This window comes from Hemiscyllium ocellatum, chromosome 9 (assembly GCF_020745735.1).
Source record: "Hemiscyllium ocellatum isolate sHemOce1 chromosome 9, sHemOce1.pat.X.cur, whole genome shotgun sequence".
NCBI classification, from domain to species: domain Eukaryota; kingdom Metazoa; phylum Chordata; class Chondrichthyes; order Orectolobiformes; family Hemiscylliidae; genus Hemiscyllium; species Hemiscyllium ocellatum.
In genome coordinates this window covers 35,275,235-35,293,242 of record NC_083409.1, presented here as the reverse complement: position 1 = coordinate 35,293,242, position 18,008 = coordinate 35,275,235, and the positions used below count along the sequence as shown (strand labels likewise).

The following is an 18,008-nucleotide window of genomic DNA, read 5'->3' as shown; positions in this document are numbered from 1 at the left end:
GTGGGTTTCCTCCAGGTACTCCGGTTTCCTCCCACAGTCCAAAGATGTGCAGGTCAGGTGAATTGGCATTGCGAAATTGCCCATAGTGTTAGGTGCATTAGTCAGAGGGAAATGAGTCTGGGTGGGTTCCTCTTTGGAGGGCCATTGTGGACTTGTTGGGCTGATGGGCCTGTTTCCAAACTGTAGGGAATCTAATGTAATCTAATTTAATCTGATCACCCGTCCTGCCCTATTTCCCAAGAGTAGGTCAAGTTTTGCCCCTTCCTGAGTAGGACCCTTTACATACTGCTTGAGGAACTTTTCTTGACCGCAGTTAACAAATAACACCCCATCTAAGCCCTTAACGCTACGGCAGTCCCAGTCTCTGTTGGGAAAATTAAAATCTCCTACTATGACAACTGTATTACTCCTGCAAGTCCCCCCAGTCTCTTTGCATATTTTTCCTTTAATTTCTATTGACTATTTGGGGGCCTATAGTACAACCCCAATAACATCACCATCCCCTTCTTATTTCTTAGCTCCACCCACAAAGCCTCGCTGGATGATCCTTCAGTTATTTCATCTCTGATTACTGCCATGATACTCACCTTAATCAAAAATGAAACTCCCCTCCCCTCTTTCCACCACCTGTGTCCCCTTGAAAGCACCTGTACCTTGGCATATTAAACTGCCAGTCTTGACCCTCCATTAGCCATGTTTCTGTAATGGCTGTAATATCCCAGTCCCATGTAGCTACACATGCCCTGAGTACATTGGTTTTACCTGTCAACCCTCTTGCATTGAAATAGATACAATTTAATCCAACAGGCATTCCTCGCTCCCTGTCATGTTCCAGCCTAACCTGTCTCTTGACTTTACTATTTCTGATTACTCCATCTCATTCCAGCCTCACACTTGCCTCCCTGCTGTTGAGGATCCCACCTCCTGCCAATCCAGTTTAAACCCTTGTAGTGCTGGCAAACCAGGCAGCCAAAAAATTGGTCCCCCTCCAGTTCAGATGCAACCTGTCCCTCTTGAACAGGTCACTTCTGTCCCAGAAAAGATCCCAATGATCTAAAAATCTGAATCCCTGCCCCCACACTAATTCTTTAGCCATGCATTCGTCTGCCATAACCTCTAGTTCGTACCCTCACTAGCACATGGCACTGGAAGTGATCCAGAGATTACCATCAACAAGGTCCAGTCATCTGAAGATCCTATATATTTTACTGTTTCTTTCAAGAACTGATCATGATTAGTTAAAAGTGGCTATTCTGCAGAAAGAAGTCATTTTCCCCTCTTTACCTGTTTGTGTGTGTTGTATGTGTCTGTGTGTTTTGGATTATTTAGAGAGGTAGACATTTTTATTTTCATGTTACAAATGAAGTGTTCTTTGCTTTCATTGAATAGGTTTTGATCTATAATCAATGAATAGTTTCGAATTTATTCGAGAAATCTGTTTATTTGATCTTTTCATTCCACGTCTAATACAGAAAAAGCATACGCTCGGCCATGTCTGGAACTGGGTAAAATAGATCTTTCCCAATTGACGAACCATCTGACTAGTTTATCTCCCCTCTTCTATGTTCCTACCCCCATCACTGAATTAACTGGTGTCAGCAACCAGTCACTATTCTGGAGGCTCTGTCTGAGTGTGGTCTTCGTTTCCTGTGTGGTCCAGGCAATGGAAATGCTGTGATCTTCAGCACTATAGGCATAACACTTCCTCCAAAGCTTTGTGGAGACTGCAGGAGGTAGCAGATACCATGTAAAAATGTCTCTGGCATAGATTTTCTTCAACTTCAACTAGCTACAATACACTTGGTACATTGTTTGACAGCACTGAGGTCCTGGATCCATTCTTTGTACACTGCTTCTTCATCCACAGATGCAGGCCCTGAGCTTTGTGACTCTGGTTCTGTCGGTGTCCTTCATTCCTTCTATTCCTGCTCATCCTTCTTTCATCTCAACCTTAGTGAAGCTAACATAGCTGCTGGATAAATTGCGCAGACTTCTAGAGTGGAAGTACTGATCTGTGAAAAAATCTCTGGAATGAGATTTTTATTTCCATTTGATACCTTGACATAGTTTTTTAATTCACCTATGGTGTGTGGGTGTCATTCCTGCACTCGCCATTGAACAAGGATTGATCCCCTGGCTTGAGTTGAGTGAGGGATAGGCCTGCTATGGGTTGCAGATTGTGCTCAAAATCAATTCAGTTGCTGTTCGTGGCCCACTGTGCTTATGGGTGCCCAGTCTTGAGTTGCTAGATATATTGAAGTCTGTCCCAGTTAGCACCATTAAGGTGCCACGCAACATGATGGAGAAGATTATCAATGTGAAGCGGGACTTTGTCTCTGCTAGGACTGTGTGGTGGTTAGTCTTACCGATATTGTCATGGACAGGTGCATCTGCAGCTGGCAGTTTGGTAAGGATGAGGTCAAGTGTGTTTTTCCCTCTTGTTAGCCCTGCTGCAGACCCAGTTTGGCAGTAATGTCCTTTAGGACCCCACCAGTTAATCAGGAATACTGCCGAGCCATTCTTGGCAGGGGACATTAAAATCCCCCACTCAGAATATGTTTTGTGCCCTTGCCACCCTTGGTGCTTCCTCCAGAATTATTCAGCTCGGAGGAGAACTGATTCATCAGTCACTGGAGGATTCTGCATGGTAATCAGCATGATGTTTCCTTGCCCATGTTTAACCTTAAGCCATGAGACTTCATAGGGCATGGAGTCAATACTGAAGACTCTTAGGGCAACTTCCTCCCATCTGTGTATCACCAAGCCGCCACCTTGGCTGAGTCTGTCTGGTAGGACAGGGCATATTCAGGGATGGTGGTATATAGGGCATAGTCCAACTCACGGAATCATACCTTACAGACAGTATCAGGCTATTGCTTGACTAGTGTATTCACCAGCTCTTCCAATTTTGGCATTAGCCCCCAGATGTTAGTAAGGAGGTCTTTCGGGGTCAACAGGGCTGTTTTACCATTATTGTTTCTGGTCCCTCAGTTGATTCCAGGTTATCTGTCTGACTTCAGTTAATTTACCCTTTCGGCCCTTATCATTCTACTTATGTTGAGTGAAACCACACATTACTGCCAACCCTCTGTGGTGAGACACATCCTCCCATTATTGGCCCTTTCATTATCTTCATTGGTATTCCTCCTGTATCCCCATTCCCATTCCTGTTCAGATCCCCATTTTCAGTCTTACTAATACAGCTTCCTTGCACTTGCTCATTTGTCCTAATGGCATCATTTTGTTACTCACCCTAAATTTGCAGGCCCTACCCTTCCTTGTTCCCCTTCCACCTCTCAAGGTGATTCCCTCTTTGCATCCCAGTCTGCTCTCTCCATTCCTCAAGATCATTCCAGTACCCCTGACAACCATTTGCTTTAAGTTCAACTCCCTATCACTCCTTTTCATCCAGCCTACCTTCCTGTCAAACTTTTCCACTGAATGCATTTTCAGCTGAGAGCCCTTTGTAAATGGAGACCCCTATTTAAGTTGTTTGCCTACCCTGGTCAGGTTTGCTGACATCAGTCAGTATGGCTGCCTCACTTGGGCAGGCAACTGGGCCCCGTCAACCGTCAGCACTTACAATAAGTGTTAAACTACAAGCAGGATTGTATATGACTGAGACTTCTCATAAAGTATTGACCTGGTGAGGCTTCACTCTTTCTGCTGTTTGCTTAGAGAAGTAGCTTGAGTATGAAGGAACCAAGTTAGTAAAGAGCCTTTTATCAGCTATAACTTTGAGAAACAGATCTACCCTATCAGGTATACACTTAATTTACATTTGAGCTTGTGAACGCACAGTCTTTCCTGGTTTTGCCCAACAGGTTTGCATCCTTGAATGTAATTCCACGGGGTTGACATTTTAATGAATATTCAAGGTGCACTGAAAACAAAAGATGTTCCTGACCATGGGAAAGCCAACTTGCCTGAAGCTTTCTGAGAACTGACAAGCAAACCTTTAACACGCAGTAGGAAAATTGGGTTTTAGGCTCCTGCCCAATTCAGCTTCTCTGCCTGGAAGACCTGGTCTTTTGTATTTCGGTTAATATGCATGTATTCATCTTTTGAGATGACTTTTACATGAGTATACATAGTAATAGCCAGTCTAATATCAATGGAACATCTTGCAAATAGTGACCATAATATAGATGAATTTAATGTTTAGCATAGTTAGAAACATGGGACTTGAATATCAAAGTAATTACAGAAACATGGCTCAGGGATGGACAGGAGAAAGTGAGGACTGCAGATGCTGGAGATCAGAGCTGCAAATGTGTTGCTGGAAAAGCGCAGCAGGTCAGGCAGCATCCAAGGAGCAGGAGAATCGACATTTCGAATCATTCCTGAAGAAGGGCTCGTGCCCAAAACATCAATTCTCCTGCTCCTTGTATACTGCCTGACCTGCTGCGTTTTTCAGCAACACATTTTCAGCTCAGGGATGGACAGGACTGGCAGCTTAATGTTCCAGGATACAAATGCTATAGGAAGGACAGAAAGGGAGGTAAGAAAGGAGGGGTCGTGGCATTTTTGGTAAGGGATAGCATTACAGCTGTACTGAGCGAAGATATTCCCAGAAATACATTCGGGGAAGTTATTTGGATGGAGCTGAGATTTATTGAGATTCTATTTTGGCCCCTTAATAGTTAGAGGGAAATTGAGAAACAAATTTGTAAGGAGATCACAGTTAACTGGAAGAATAATGGGGTGGTTATAGTAGGGGATTTTAACTTTCCAAACATAGACTGGGACTGGCATAGTGTTTAGGGTTTAGATGGAGAGGAATCTGTTAAGAATGTACAAGAAAATTTTCTGATTCAGTATGTGGACATACCTACTAGAGAAGGTGCAAACGTGACCCACTGTTGGGAAATAAGGCAGGGTAGGTGACTGAGGTGTCAGTGGCGGGGCACTTTGGGGCCAGCAACCATAATTCTGTTAGATTTAAAATAATACTGGAAAAGGATAGACCAGATCTAAAAGTTGAAGTTCTAAATTGGAGAAAGGCAAATCAGGTATTAGGTAAGAACTTTTGAAAGCTGACTGAGGGCAGATGTTCACAGGTAAAGGGAAGGCTGGAAAATGGGAAGCCTTCAGAAATGAGATAACGAGAATCCAGAGGAAGTATATTCCTGTCGGGGTGAAAGAAGTCTGGTAGGTATAGGGAATGCTGGATGACTAAAGAAATTGAGGGTTTGGTTAAGAAAAAGAAGGAAGCATATGTAAGGTATAGACAGGATAGATCGAGTGAATCCTGAGAATAGTATAAAGGAAGTAGGAGTATACTTAAGAGGGAAATCAGGAGGGCAAAAAGGGGACATGAGATAGCTTTGGCAAATAGAGTTAATGAGAATCCAAAGGGTTTTCACAAATACATTAAGGACAAAAGGGTAACTAGGGAGAGAATAGGGCCCCTCAAAGATCAGCAAGGTGACCTTTGTGTGGAGCCGCAGAAGATGGGCGAGATACTAAACAAGCATTTTGCATCAGTATTTACTGTGGAAAAGGACATGGAAGATATAGAATGTAGGGAAATAGATGGTGACATGTTGAAAAATGTCTTTATTACAGAAGAGGAAGTACAGGATGTCTTGAAGTGCATAAAAGTGGATAAATCCCCAGGACCTGATCAGGTGTACCCTAGAATTCTGTGGAAAGCTACGGCAGTGATTGCAGGGCCTCTTGCTGAGATATTTGTATCATCGATAGTCACAGGTGAGGTGCCGGAAGACTGGAGGTTGGCTAACATAGTGCCACTATTTAAGAAAGATGGTAATCACAAGCCAGGGAACTACCATAGACCAGTGAGCCTGATGTCGGTGGTGGTCAAGTTGTTGGAGGGAATCCTGAGGGACAGGATGTACATGTATTTGGAAAGGCAAGGACTGATTAGGGATAGTCAACATGGCTTTGTGCATGGAAAATCATGTCTCACAAACTTGATTGAGTTTTTTGAGGAAGTAGCAAACAGGATTGATGAGGACAGAGCGGTAGATGTGATCTATGTGGACTTCAATAAGGCGCTCGACAAGGTTCCCCATGGGAGACTGGTTAGCAAGGTTAGATCTCACGGAGTACAGGGAGAGCTAGCCATTTGGATACAGAACTGGCTCAAAGGTAGAAGACAGAGGATGGTGGTGGAGGCCTGTGACTAGTGGAGTGCCACAAATATTGGTGCTTTTCGACATTTATATAAATGATTGGATATGAGCATAAGAGGTATAGTTCGTAAGTTTGCAGATGACACCAAAATTGGAGGTGTAGTGGACAGCGAAGAAGGTTACCTCTGATTACAACAATGGGCCAGTGGGCTGACAAGTGGCAGATGGAGGTGCTGCATTTTGGGAAAGCAAATCTTAGCAGGACTTATACACTTAATGGTAAGGGCCGAGGGAGTATTGTAGAACAAAGAGACCTTGAAGTGCAGGTTCATAGCTCATTGAAAGTAGATAGTGAAGAAGGCCTTTAGTTTGCGTTCCTTTATTGGTCAGAGTATTGAATACATGAGTTGGGAGGTTATGTAGCGGCTGTACAGGACATTGGTTAGGCCACTGTTGGAATATTGCATGTAATCCTGGTCTCCTTTCTATCGGAAAGTTGTGAAACTTAAAAAGATTCAGAAAATATTTACGAGGATGTTGCCAAGGTTGGAGGATTTGAGCCGTAGGGAGAGGTTGAATAGGCTGGGGCTGTTTTCCCTGGAGCATCGGAGGCTGAGGGGTGACCTTATAGAGGTTTATAAAATCATGAAGGGCATAGATAGGGTAAATAGACAATGTCTTTTCCCCAGTGCAGGAATCTGGAACTAGAGGGCATAGGTTTGGGGTGAGAGGGGAAAGATATAAAAGACACCTAAGGGGCAACGTTTCCATGCAGAGGGTGGTATGTGTATGGAATGAGCTGCCAGTGGAAGTGGTGGAAGCTGGTACAATTGCAGCTTTTAGAAGGCATCTGGATGGTATATGAATAGGAAGGGTTTGGAGGGATATGGGCCAGGTGCTGGCAGGTGGGACTAGATTGGGTTGGGATATATGGTCGGTATGGACGAATTGGACCGAAGGGTTTGTTTCCGTGCTGTACATCTTCTATGAGTCTGAGTCATGAGCCATAATTTTAAATGTTCATAGTGTGCACTTCAGAGGGATGAGGAATTACTTGACCACAGTAAACTGGGGCATACTGTTAATGGGGAAACCTGTAGTCCACAACTGAAAGTATTTGGCGTAATACAAAACCGATACATTACCATTTAGAGGCAAAGGCTCCAGGTTGTTTTTGTAGTTCAGCAACTGTGGTCAACAAATGAGGTAAGAGACACTAACAGGCTAGGGAAAAGGTAACTTTGTTTTCTATCCTGTCAATGTCTCGTTTTTCATTTGTACACTTTTTTTCTGGGAGGGAAAGTAGAAATCTATTGGACTGGGAGAGCTGTGAATCAAAGATAGTGAAACAAAAAGATGTGTTGCAATGGATTGAACACAAACTTGAAATAGGTATTGAAGTTGATGTTTCGATTTGCTGATTGTATAAATGCTTACTGTATCAAAAGGGTCCCCTCAGTTCAGATAAGTATAACAAAGTTCATTTGACACCTTTAGAAACTACAGGGAGTTGTATCAGACCAAAGAGGTTGACGTAAGGTGCACCTTTATCTGAAGAGAGTTGGAATTGAAAAGAGATTATGATGGGCTTCAGTTGTACCGAAGGTAGCCCTGACTCCATGTGGAGTATGGTGTCTGGGTTTTGGGCACAAAACCAAAGGAAAAGGACATTGGTGACGTAAAGAATGCATCTCAGATTACCTGAAGGACTTCAAAAGTGAAGGCAGCTTGTGTTCCCGAGAGTTTGGAAAGCTGGAGGATGCTCTAATTTAATCTTTATAATGAGAAGAAGGTTTAATGGTGTAGGTACAGAGAAACTACTCTAACGTTTGTAGAAGAGTGTTGGACTTGAAATTGAGAAGTCAGAACTTGTGGTTATTTGCAGTGGTTAGGTTTGTGCATGCATTGACCACTGTTGAAGAGGGTCTCTGCCAAATTGATTAACTTGATAAAGAAGAGTGGAATCCTATTTGATTATAAGCTTTGGAAAAGAACACTTTGGCAAATCAACATTGCTGCTCTAAATCTGAAATTGTTTGCATCGATGACTTAACTGTTCGAAACGTGTGAAAAGAAAAGAAATGCTTATGTGTAATGATGAACCGCTGGACAGGACAAGTGTATGATTTCCTTAGAATTGTATGAAATGGCCTGTTTGGTAATGGAGAAAATCCTTCAACTAAATTTGAGAATTGGCAGCTGAAATAACTACAAGGTCTCAACTGGATGGCTAACAGTTGGAATGACAGAATAGTATAAGAATGACTTGCCAATAATACAGTATAAATGCTTGATTTATTTGGGATGTTGATTGTAGGTATTTTAAGAGACATTAAAGGCTATTTTAATTGGGTGAATGTCAATATTAAAGTAAACATCAGACTGTCAGCTACATTTTTTACGAGTTAGTTCTGTTATGGTCAAAAGTAATTTTTGCTGTCTGTTATTTTAAGTTTTTATAATCAAAAATTGTTTGAAATGCATAGCATATTTATAACATCTAAAAGGAAAAATGATAAGTTAATTTGGTGCAACACTTCAACAGAATTTGTTTTGATTTTAATTTAACTCATTCCCATTTGCTTATTTGTCACTTTTATTTGCTGAGAACAGCTACATTTGTGTAGTATCAAACAGTTAATTCCCCATCTCGGCTTAAGCTAGGGGTGCCATGTTCGTGATCTTCAGCGTCTGCAGTCCTCACTTTCTGCCATGATAATGAGCCAGTTTCCTGTATGTGGAATTTGCTATCAGTTTGTGTTATGTTGAGTAGTGACATTATAGATTTTAGTTCACAAATGAACTCATTTGGAGTTAGATTTGCATTTTTGAGAGATCGAACCATTAGTTTTATGACTTTCGTTGTTATGTTTATACAGTACTATGCATTGTCCTTCTAGGTTTACATTACTTTTGATTTGAAAGGCAGAAGTTTAGGTGAGTCCACAATGCCATAATCTTCACCAAACAAAGTGCTAAAAATCAATGTATTGTGATAGCTTGAGGGGTTGGCGTATGGAGGGGGTGTAAATTTGTAAGTTTGCTGCAAGTTAGGTTTTAAGCCTGAGTGAATGTATGTCCCTTTATGAAACTTAGTGCTGCCAAATCTGCTTCTCTGTACTTTCGGATCTCCCCAACCCCTCATGTGATAGCATGCTGAGTAAGATGATGGCTGGAATTGGAATTGTACAGCACAGAAAGAGGTCACTCAATCCATCAAAGCTATGCTGGATCTTTAACACTGTTATCCAGTTAGTCTACTTATGATGCTGTTTTCCCAAAGTCTGCAAGTATTTTAGTTTCATATATTTGTCCAATTTCTCTATCTAAACAACATGCAGCATGTTTCTTACTTTACTTTGTCTTGCTGCTTGGTGTCTCCAATCACAAAGTCTATCATCGGGGTTGTTTTTGAAGCTGTTGATCAGAGGTGCTCATTTCCTAGGTTGGTGTGTGCATTTAAAAATGAAAATGATCAGATATTAGTGTTTTTCTTTTACATTGCAATGTAGTTTTATTTTTAGTGGTTGAATTGTGTCGATTGTACACACAATTTTTCCTTGTGTGCTGTTTGTGAGCAGGAGAAAAGTAGCCTTTCAATTTTCTCACTTGAGTAGAATTAATTCTTACCCACCTGAAACTAACTGCATACAGATCAGCTCAGTAAACCCATAATTAAATGGACTTCTCATTGGGAAAATAAATTTTGAATGAATGAATGAATTTCCATTTCTTACCAGCAGAAATATGTAGACAGTTTAAAGAATTGTACTTCCTATCATTACAATTTTGTCCTGAGAAGAAATTAAAGGCTGTTTAAACTGAACATTCTTCAGAGAATGGCGTCAGTTGTTTCAGGTGAGGACATCTAAATTAAAGATTACGAATTTAAAGTATATTTTTAAAAAAGTTTATGTTTATTGAAGTGGAAATGTTAATGATGAATACTTGATCGAACAGTGCTGTGGAGCTCCCATTGTGCAATGCCATGGTGGTGGGGCACATGTTTGCACTTGTGATTCCCCACATGAAGAGATTCAATTTCTGCTGCACCATCTGGGAGACAAAGTAAGAAATAAAGAGTCACTGCAGACACTGGAGTGACATCTGTTGGGGAATTAGGTAGAGGAGTAAGTTAGCACACTTAATAATTGCATCATGGAATCTGACTTTTAATTCAGCCCATACCATTGGGAGTGAAGTAATCCATCATGTTTTTGGACATTATTAGTGTAATAGAGGGGAGGTAGGAATCTTAAAAAGCTGTCCAGAATTAGTGCAAATTGACATTTTTACTCAAAGGTAGTTAGGCATTTTAGGAAGGTAGGTTGAGTAGGACAGGGATGATGCTATCTGTGTTGTATCTTTAATCAGTTTTATTCTGGATCTGGAAGCTTGAAACTGACTCCATCCTAATGATCAAAATACAATGGGATGGTGGTCGAATTTTCCTCAAAATACATAGGAAAACTCAGTAATGGGGGTGAACAACTGCAGAAAACTCATCCTCCTAAGCAGAATTGATAAGGAGCTGCTCTTCCAATCATAGGCTGTTTCTCTCACATGTTTGCTGCTGATTGGTTCACCACTGAACGTATCATTAGCAAGTGCAAGAAAGGAACTGAAGAAGTGGCATCCCAGATTCGAAACATTAACTCTGTTTCTGGCTCCACAGTTGCTGCCAGGTCTGTTGAGTTTCTCCAGCTCTTCCCATTTTTATTTTTGAACCCCAGTATCTGTTGCATTTCACTTCTGGTATTGAGAAATGTAGACCTCGTTGACAATTAGCAACTGGTAAAGTTTAAAAACGGTTTTGAACACCCAACAATCAACAGACAGAACTGTATTAGAAGAATTGATGCTTTAAACAAGCCCAAAGGTCTTTATATATAAGATTTAAATAAAGCAAGCACTATTAAGCTAATTCCATAGTTCATATTTCTTATGCTATGAACTCAAATATAATTTTGACTTCTATTCCTAAGAATTCACTTCTGCTTAATGGCAGTCTGGAAGGTACATATACATCTTTAAGGACTAACCCAATAGGTATGCTACAATAATTCATTACAATTCTCCTCAATTCCTTTTTTGGGTTACCAGCAGATACACAGCCGCCTTTCTGCAGTTTTCCAAGTTGACTCTAACTGCTTTCTGCGACAAGGTTCCATGAGAACCACTGGAGGTTTCCTATCATAGATTCAAACTAGACAAAAATAGTAGCTATTTTTCCCCTCAGAAAATCCAAACTGAGCATGATGTGTCTGAAGGGAGTAAAGCAAGGCTGGGTGGCGTCTAATGCCAGGGGTCTTAGAGATAAGACAGATGAGTTAAAGATATGGATTGACAGACGGCATCGTGATGTTGTTGCCATCAGAGATGTGGTTGAGGGAGGGACAAGACTGGCAACTTTAACATTGAAGCATAAGATCTTTAGGTGGGACAGGACAAAGTGCAAATATTGAGGCACTGTTATGTTATTAGGGAGTCGGTTTCTGCTGTAAGGAGGGCTAATATTTTTGAAAGGTCATAAAATGAGGCTTTGTAGGTAAAATTTAGGAATAAAAAGAGAACAGCCACACTATTAGGAGTGTCTTACAGGTCTCCAACTGGTTAGCAGTCAAAGAATGTGGCACTGGAAAAGCACAGCAGGTCAGGCAGCGTCTGAGAAGTAGGAGAGATGACGTTTTGGAGCATAAGCTCTTTCATCAGGAATGTTGAGGGAGGAAGGGCACTGAGAGATAAATATGAGGATGGGGGTGTGGCTGAGGCGAAGGTAGCTGGATGTGATAAGTTGCTGAGGAGGTTGGAACTGATAGGTGGGAAGGAAGATGGACAAGTTAAGAGGGCGGTGCTGAGTTGGAGGGTTGGATCTGGATAAGATTGACATAGGAGAGATTTGGAAACTAGTAAAGGTGGTGTTGATGGCATTTGTTTGAAGGGTCCCAAGGCAGAACATGAGGCATTCTTTATGCAGTGGTCGGGTGGCTTGGATTTGGCAGTGGAGGAGGTCCAGGACTTGCATGTCCTTGGTGAAGTGGCAGGTATGTACTGAAAATGTGTTGCTGGAAAAGCGCAGCAGGTCAGGCAGCATCCAAGGAACAAGAGAATCGACGTTTCAGGCATAAGCCCTTCTTCAGGAATTATGTAGTCAATTCACTAAGATGTGTAGACGTATTAATAGAGTAATTACATTAGGGATTTCAACTACCCCTATATTAATAGGGATAATCATTTTATAAAGCGTTTAGAGGAGGTAGATTTCTTGAAATGTATAGAGGAGAGCTTTTTATGTCAATGTATAAGTAGTCCTACAAAGGATGATGCAATGCTGACCTAATTGTGGGGAATGAAACTGGGCAGGTGTTTGGGATGACAGTGAGGAAGTATTTCAGTGATAGCAACCACTAATGGCACGTTTTATGTTTATAAGGGAAAAGGAGAAAGATCTGGTTTATTGTTCATTGTGTAAATAGAAAATGCTGAAGAAACTGGACAGGTCTGCAGCATCAGTTGAGAGAGAAACAGGGTTAGCATTTCAAGTCCAACATCAATTTTCTTCAGAACTGAAAAAGGCTAGAAGATATTTTTTTAGAGCTGTAGACAAAAGGGGAGGAGGAGCAAAAGGACTGCTAATGGTGTTATAGGAAAGGAATATAGATGAAGAATTGGTATTAAATGCATTAATGGTCTGTTGATAGCAGAAAAAGGGTTAGCTTTGCTGAGAACAAATCCATACAACCTACTGATGAGGGTGTGGGATAGAAGGAAGATAGTGTGTAATCAGAAATTGAAATGGATGACAGTGTTCATGGTCAGTTGATAAAATGTTCCTAGAGTTTGGATATTTATAGATTTTTTTAAATTTTGGAAACCAACTCGCAGCTTTCTATCACCAACAGAGAACAAGTTGACATTATTAAACTGATAATAATTGTATCCTGTGAGCCAGGGACAGTTAAATGATTAGAAGATGGCCTCACCACCAAAACAAAGTTTTAAAGGTCCTGGTGTGATGATCAAAACAGTGAATATGAGAAATGATTTGTGGTGCTACAAGAATCCATATAGATGAGTTTACAGAATGATATTTTGTTTGGTTATTATTGCTTTATTGCAATTATTCTACTGGCATGAGTGACCAGTAACCATCTATCTCATGATGCAAAACCCCCACATGGTTATCCCAATGTTCCAATGAGTTTATTCAGTGAACGGCTGAGCTGTAAAATGCCCACATTTCAGATTTTTTTTGTAATCAACCTGCTTAGAGATGTTACTAGAGAATGTAAAACTATTTACAAGGACGATGTAAGAACTGAGTGGGTACAACAATTTGAAAAGACTTAATAGCCAGTGCCCTTTAAGAGAGTATTGTGAGGTGGTGTGGCAGATCACTTTAACTTCTGAAAGGGTTTGATGAGATGTAATTAATTAGTTGCTGTGAGTGACATGGATACCTTTTTAAAAAAAAGTGACCTAATTACATAAAAGAGAGAAGAATAGAATGATATGCTGATATGGTTGAATGACATGGGTAGGAGGAAAGTTTTCTAAAGCATAAATACTGGCTTTGATCAGTTGGGTCAAATGACTTACCTCAGTAAGCTGTGCTACACCAATTTACAGTGACACTTTCTACTTAGGTGACTGCTATCTGAACTACCTCTTGACAAAACATTTTTAAAAGAATAAATAAAGTAGGAACTGCTGATATGTATGTTTGCAGTTAAACATTCGCTACCTTTTTATTGTATAGGTTATGGGAGTGAAATATATATTCCTTACTATACCAAGATATAGGGAAAAGAACAAATTACTTGTACCCACAGCATTCAACTCTAATTTTGTACACTAATTTACTTAGAGCCCTGATAGAGCTGTTGGCGTGTGAAAAAGTGGCCAAAGTTTAAAACTCTTCAAGCATTTAATCTTCCCACCATGCCTTATGACTGCTAAATGTTGTGTAACTTAATGGAGCACCTTACTATTTTACTGGTGACACCTGCAAATGTGGGCTCTGGAATCAGTATGGGACTGTGTCTTGCTGATTAGTCACTCTGACAGACAGATGAACTGCTGGCAGATAATCCTGATTTATCATCAGGGTCAAGGGCTATTCATACATTATACAGAATGTCAAACACGGTTGTGCTCCCCTGCCCCTCCCACCCCTTTTCCAGGACTTGACATCTGGGCGCAAGAGGGAATAAGCTTAGTTACCAATTTATTCAACTTGCAAGAAGCATCTGGACACAAAATAATTAAAAATCTGTGAATCGGCTGTGGCTGATGCCTCAGAGACCCACTACCCCCCCTCCACTTTTATTATGAAAAATATCACAGTTGTGGCAATAGATAATAGTCGCACTTTGCAATTAAACAGTGGCGGTGACAGGGGAGAAGAGATGTACTGAGTTAATGAGCTTTCTTGCAGCTTGTGCACCGCACCCTCTGAAGTAGGGAAGTGATTAAAGTGCAAAGATAATTATAGATTAAGTGAAAATTTCTCCCGGTGGACATCTCAATATAAACAATAACTGTTGCAGGAATCCCACATGGACTTACTTTTGAACATGCTCCACTCATGTGTTATCTTTCAGCAGCATTGTATTGGTAGCAAGTTGAGTCTCTTGTTTACTCCAGTATTTCATTACCACAACGATAAACCTTTTTCCTACAATATTTTTCTAGTAATACAATGCTGCATGTATACAATTGTGGGAACTTATTCTAAACAGTTACAGCTTTCCAAAAGTCTGTGCAACCCTGCCACTTTACAGGATCAGAATTTGGATATTTTGACAATATAGCGTTTATGTATTATCATTGAAGCACAGCAAAATATAAGTACACTGTGGTACCAAATAGAGAAATGTATGCACACTGTAACTTAATTTGGAAAAAGGAATTTTACAGGAAATCAATTATGTGATATATTGTGAAGCATGTGACTTCAAGGTAGAACCCAAATAGGAAATAGAGCACTTTGAAAAGTTGCATTGCAGCAATCTACTAATTGTGAAGTCAAATTTCATCTTTCACACCACTGTATGGATTAGTTGTATTGAATACCAAAGCTTAAAGCAATATGTTCAATTTATTTAATTCTGTTGTAGGTAATACAGCAATAGGTTAATGGCAAACTTCCTCAATTCCTTGAAGACCTCTCTCTCCCTCTTCTTCGAACCAATCCATCTCCAACAATCCGTAGACCATCGGGCAACATTATAAAATAGGATTGGTTGAAGGCATCTGAAATTGAAATGTAAAATAGCACATTAAAATGTTACGGTGAAAGTAGCCCACTGTGTGAGATATGTAAACAGTATAACAGTACTTTAGTTTGAATGTTCAGGCCCTTACCATGATAAGTTTTTAAATTGAATTCAATGAATCTAGCAACTTCCTGCTAATACTAGGGGAAAAAAGTGACCAATAAAATTTCCAGATTGTTGGAGGTGGTTAAGACCAGAAGTCACACAATACCAGATAATAGTCCAACAGGTTTATTTGAAATCACAAGCTTTCGGAGTGCTGTTCCTTTGTCAGGTGAAGATTTCAGTGCACCAATTTCATATAAACTTGTTGGAAAAGATGCAGGAGCGGAAGATGCTCTGCTCTTTGATTATGGCTGATACATTTCTCAACAACGAAATTGTATCTTCTCACGGTAACGTTTCATCTTTTTACTAATCAAGAGCCAATCTATCTCTGTCTTAAACACACTTAATGACTTTGCCTCCACAACCTTCCACAGCAGTGAGTTCTACAGATTCACCACCCTCTGGCTGAAGAAATTTCTCCTCCTCCCAGTTCGAAAGAGTCATCCATTCACTCTGAGGCTGTGCCCTCTGGTCCGAATATCGCCTACACATGGAAACGTCTTGTCGATGTATACTAAATCCCACCCCCACCTCCACATCTTTCTAGACTCCATTGTGTATAGACCAAGAATCCACAAATGCTTCTCATATGGTAAGCCTTTCGTTCTCAAGATCATTCTTGTGAACATCCCTCTCCAAGGCTAAAACATCCTTCCTTAGATACGGTGCCCACAACTGCTGATAATATTCCAATGTGGTCTGACCAGAGCTTTATACAGTATCAGCAATACATCTTTGCTCTTTTATTCTAACCCTAATAATTGAATGTGCATGTTAACCTTAAAAGAGTTGTGGAGTAGGACTCCTAAATCCCTTAGTGCTTCAGATTTCTGAAGCATTTCTCCATTTAGAACATAGTGTACACTTCTACCCTTTCTACCATAATGCATAACCTCACACTTTCTCCATCTGTCACCTCATAGTCCACTCTCATACCCTGTCCAAGTCCTTCTGCAGCCTCCCCACTTCCTCACTTTACCTATCCCTCCACCTACGTTTGTGTTGCCTGCAAACTTAGCAACAATGCTCTCAGTCCCTTTGTTAACTCTCAGAAATGAAACCAAGCAGCCCATATTACGTGATTGATTTTTTGCTGGTCTTTTGCATGGTCTAACAAGTTAATTCATAAACCTTTTTTAGTTCCTATCCTCTTGGGGTCACTAGCTGCAGCAAATATCCCAGAAGCAAATATGAAAAACGTGTGACTGCTTCTGATCTTTGCCCTTTATACAGTGCACTTCGCGCCAGTGTATTTCATTAGGGTTATAATGAGTTCATGATTGTCTTGGTATTGCCTTGTGTCCCACCACTCTTGGCACATTTTGATGCCCAACTTGATGTGCCATGTACTAGCAGCACAATGGGTCATTGATTAGCACTGCTGCCACATCGTTCAAAGGATGTGGTTCCAGCCTGAGATGACTTTCTCCCACAATCCAAAGATGTACAGGCTAGGCGGGTTGGCTATAGGAAATGCAGATTCACAGGGAGAGGGTACAGCGATGCTCTTTGGAGGGTCGGTGTGAATTCGAGGAGCCATATAGCCTGTTTCCCCACTGTAGGGGTTCTATGATGTCTTAATTTAGACAACATCCAAGGCAACAATAAATGGATGAAAAAAACTTCAGGTTCTGCGTAACAACTGACAAAATTCACTTGTTCCTTGACAACCATCTTCCCATTTTTATGGTTAACTATTGTGCCAGGAAGTAAAACCTTTGACTGCAGAATAGGAGAAACAAGATGATGCACACCCTTGGAAGCTACAAAACATTTTGAAGAAGGGTCACTGGATTCAAAACAGTAACTCCGTTTCTTTTCTCCACAATTTCTGCCAGACCTGCTGATTTCCTAAGGCAATTTCTGTTTGTGTTTCAGACTTCCAGCCTCCTCAGTTCTTTAAAACATACAAAGAACTGTGGAGTAAAATAATAATGCTTGGAGAAGTTGGGTGCTTATAATTTCATTTAATTCAATTTTTGTGGAACATTTATGAAGCATAGAGATTGAAAATAAGATGAAAATTTTACTTTGAGTTTAATTTGGAGGAGAAAATAGGAGTTAAATGCCTTCATCGTCTAAACAACAAAGTGAGGAGGTGGTCATGTGTCACCTCAATATTTTTAGTATCCATTTTGCAATTTCTTTTGAGCTTTGTTGTAACTGGTATGAAAATATTTAATTTCATCTCTTACAGGGAAGAAGACAAAACCATATTTGATCATTGCAGAGAGAACAATATTGACCATATTTTGAAAGCCCTTGTATCCGAGAATGTGGACGTTAACTTGAAGGACGAAGAGGTATGTTTTCCAAGGATTGACTTTGATTCATTGCTGATTTCTACTCAAGATTGCGTACTTACTTTGCAAGAATATTTAAATTCTCAATGATTTGTTCATTTGATAGAACATTGTCTATAGATGTGCTGTGGAGCAGAAGGTTTTTTAATAAACATTTAGACATAATAAAATATATTTTCTCTGTTACTACAGGTTACAGATACAAATAGAAAGGGTGAAGT

General features: G+C 40.4%; 1 protein-coding gene across 3 annotated transcripts in view; it reads left to right on the top strand.

Annotated features, from left to right (window-relative positions):
- acbd6 (acyl-CoA binding domain containing 6) overlaps window positions 1-18,008 on the top strand; it is a 189,408-nt gene that overhangs the window by 50,926 nt on the left and 120,474 nt on the right. For all 3 annotated transcript variants that reach the window (XM_060829668.1, XM_060829670.1, XM_060829669.1), the window contains exon 5: window positions 17,682-17,787. In XM_060829668.1, the coding sequence (XP_060685651.1) occupies window positions 17,682-17,787 (106 nt within the window). The remainder of the gene's footprint in view (window positions 1-17,681; window positions 17,788-18,008) is intronic.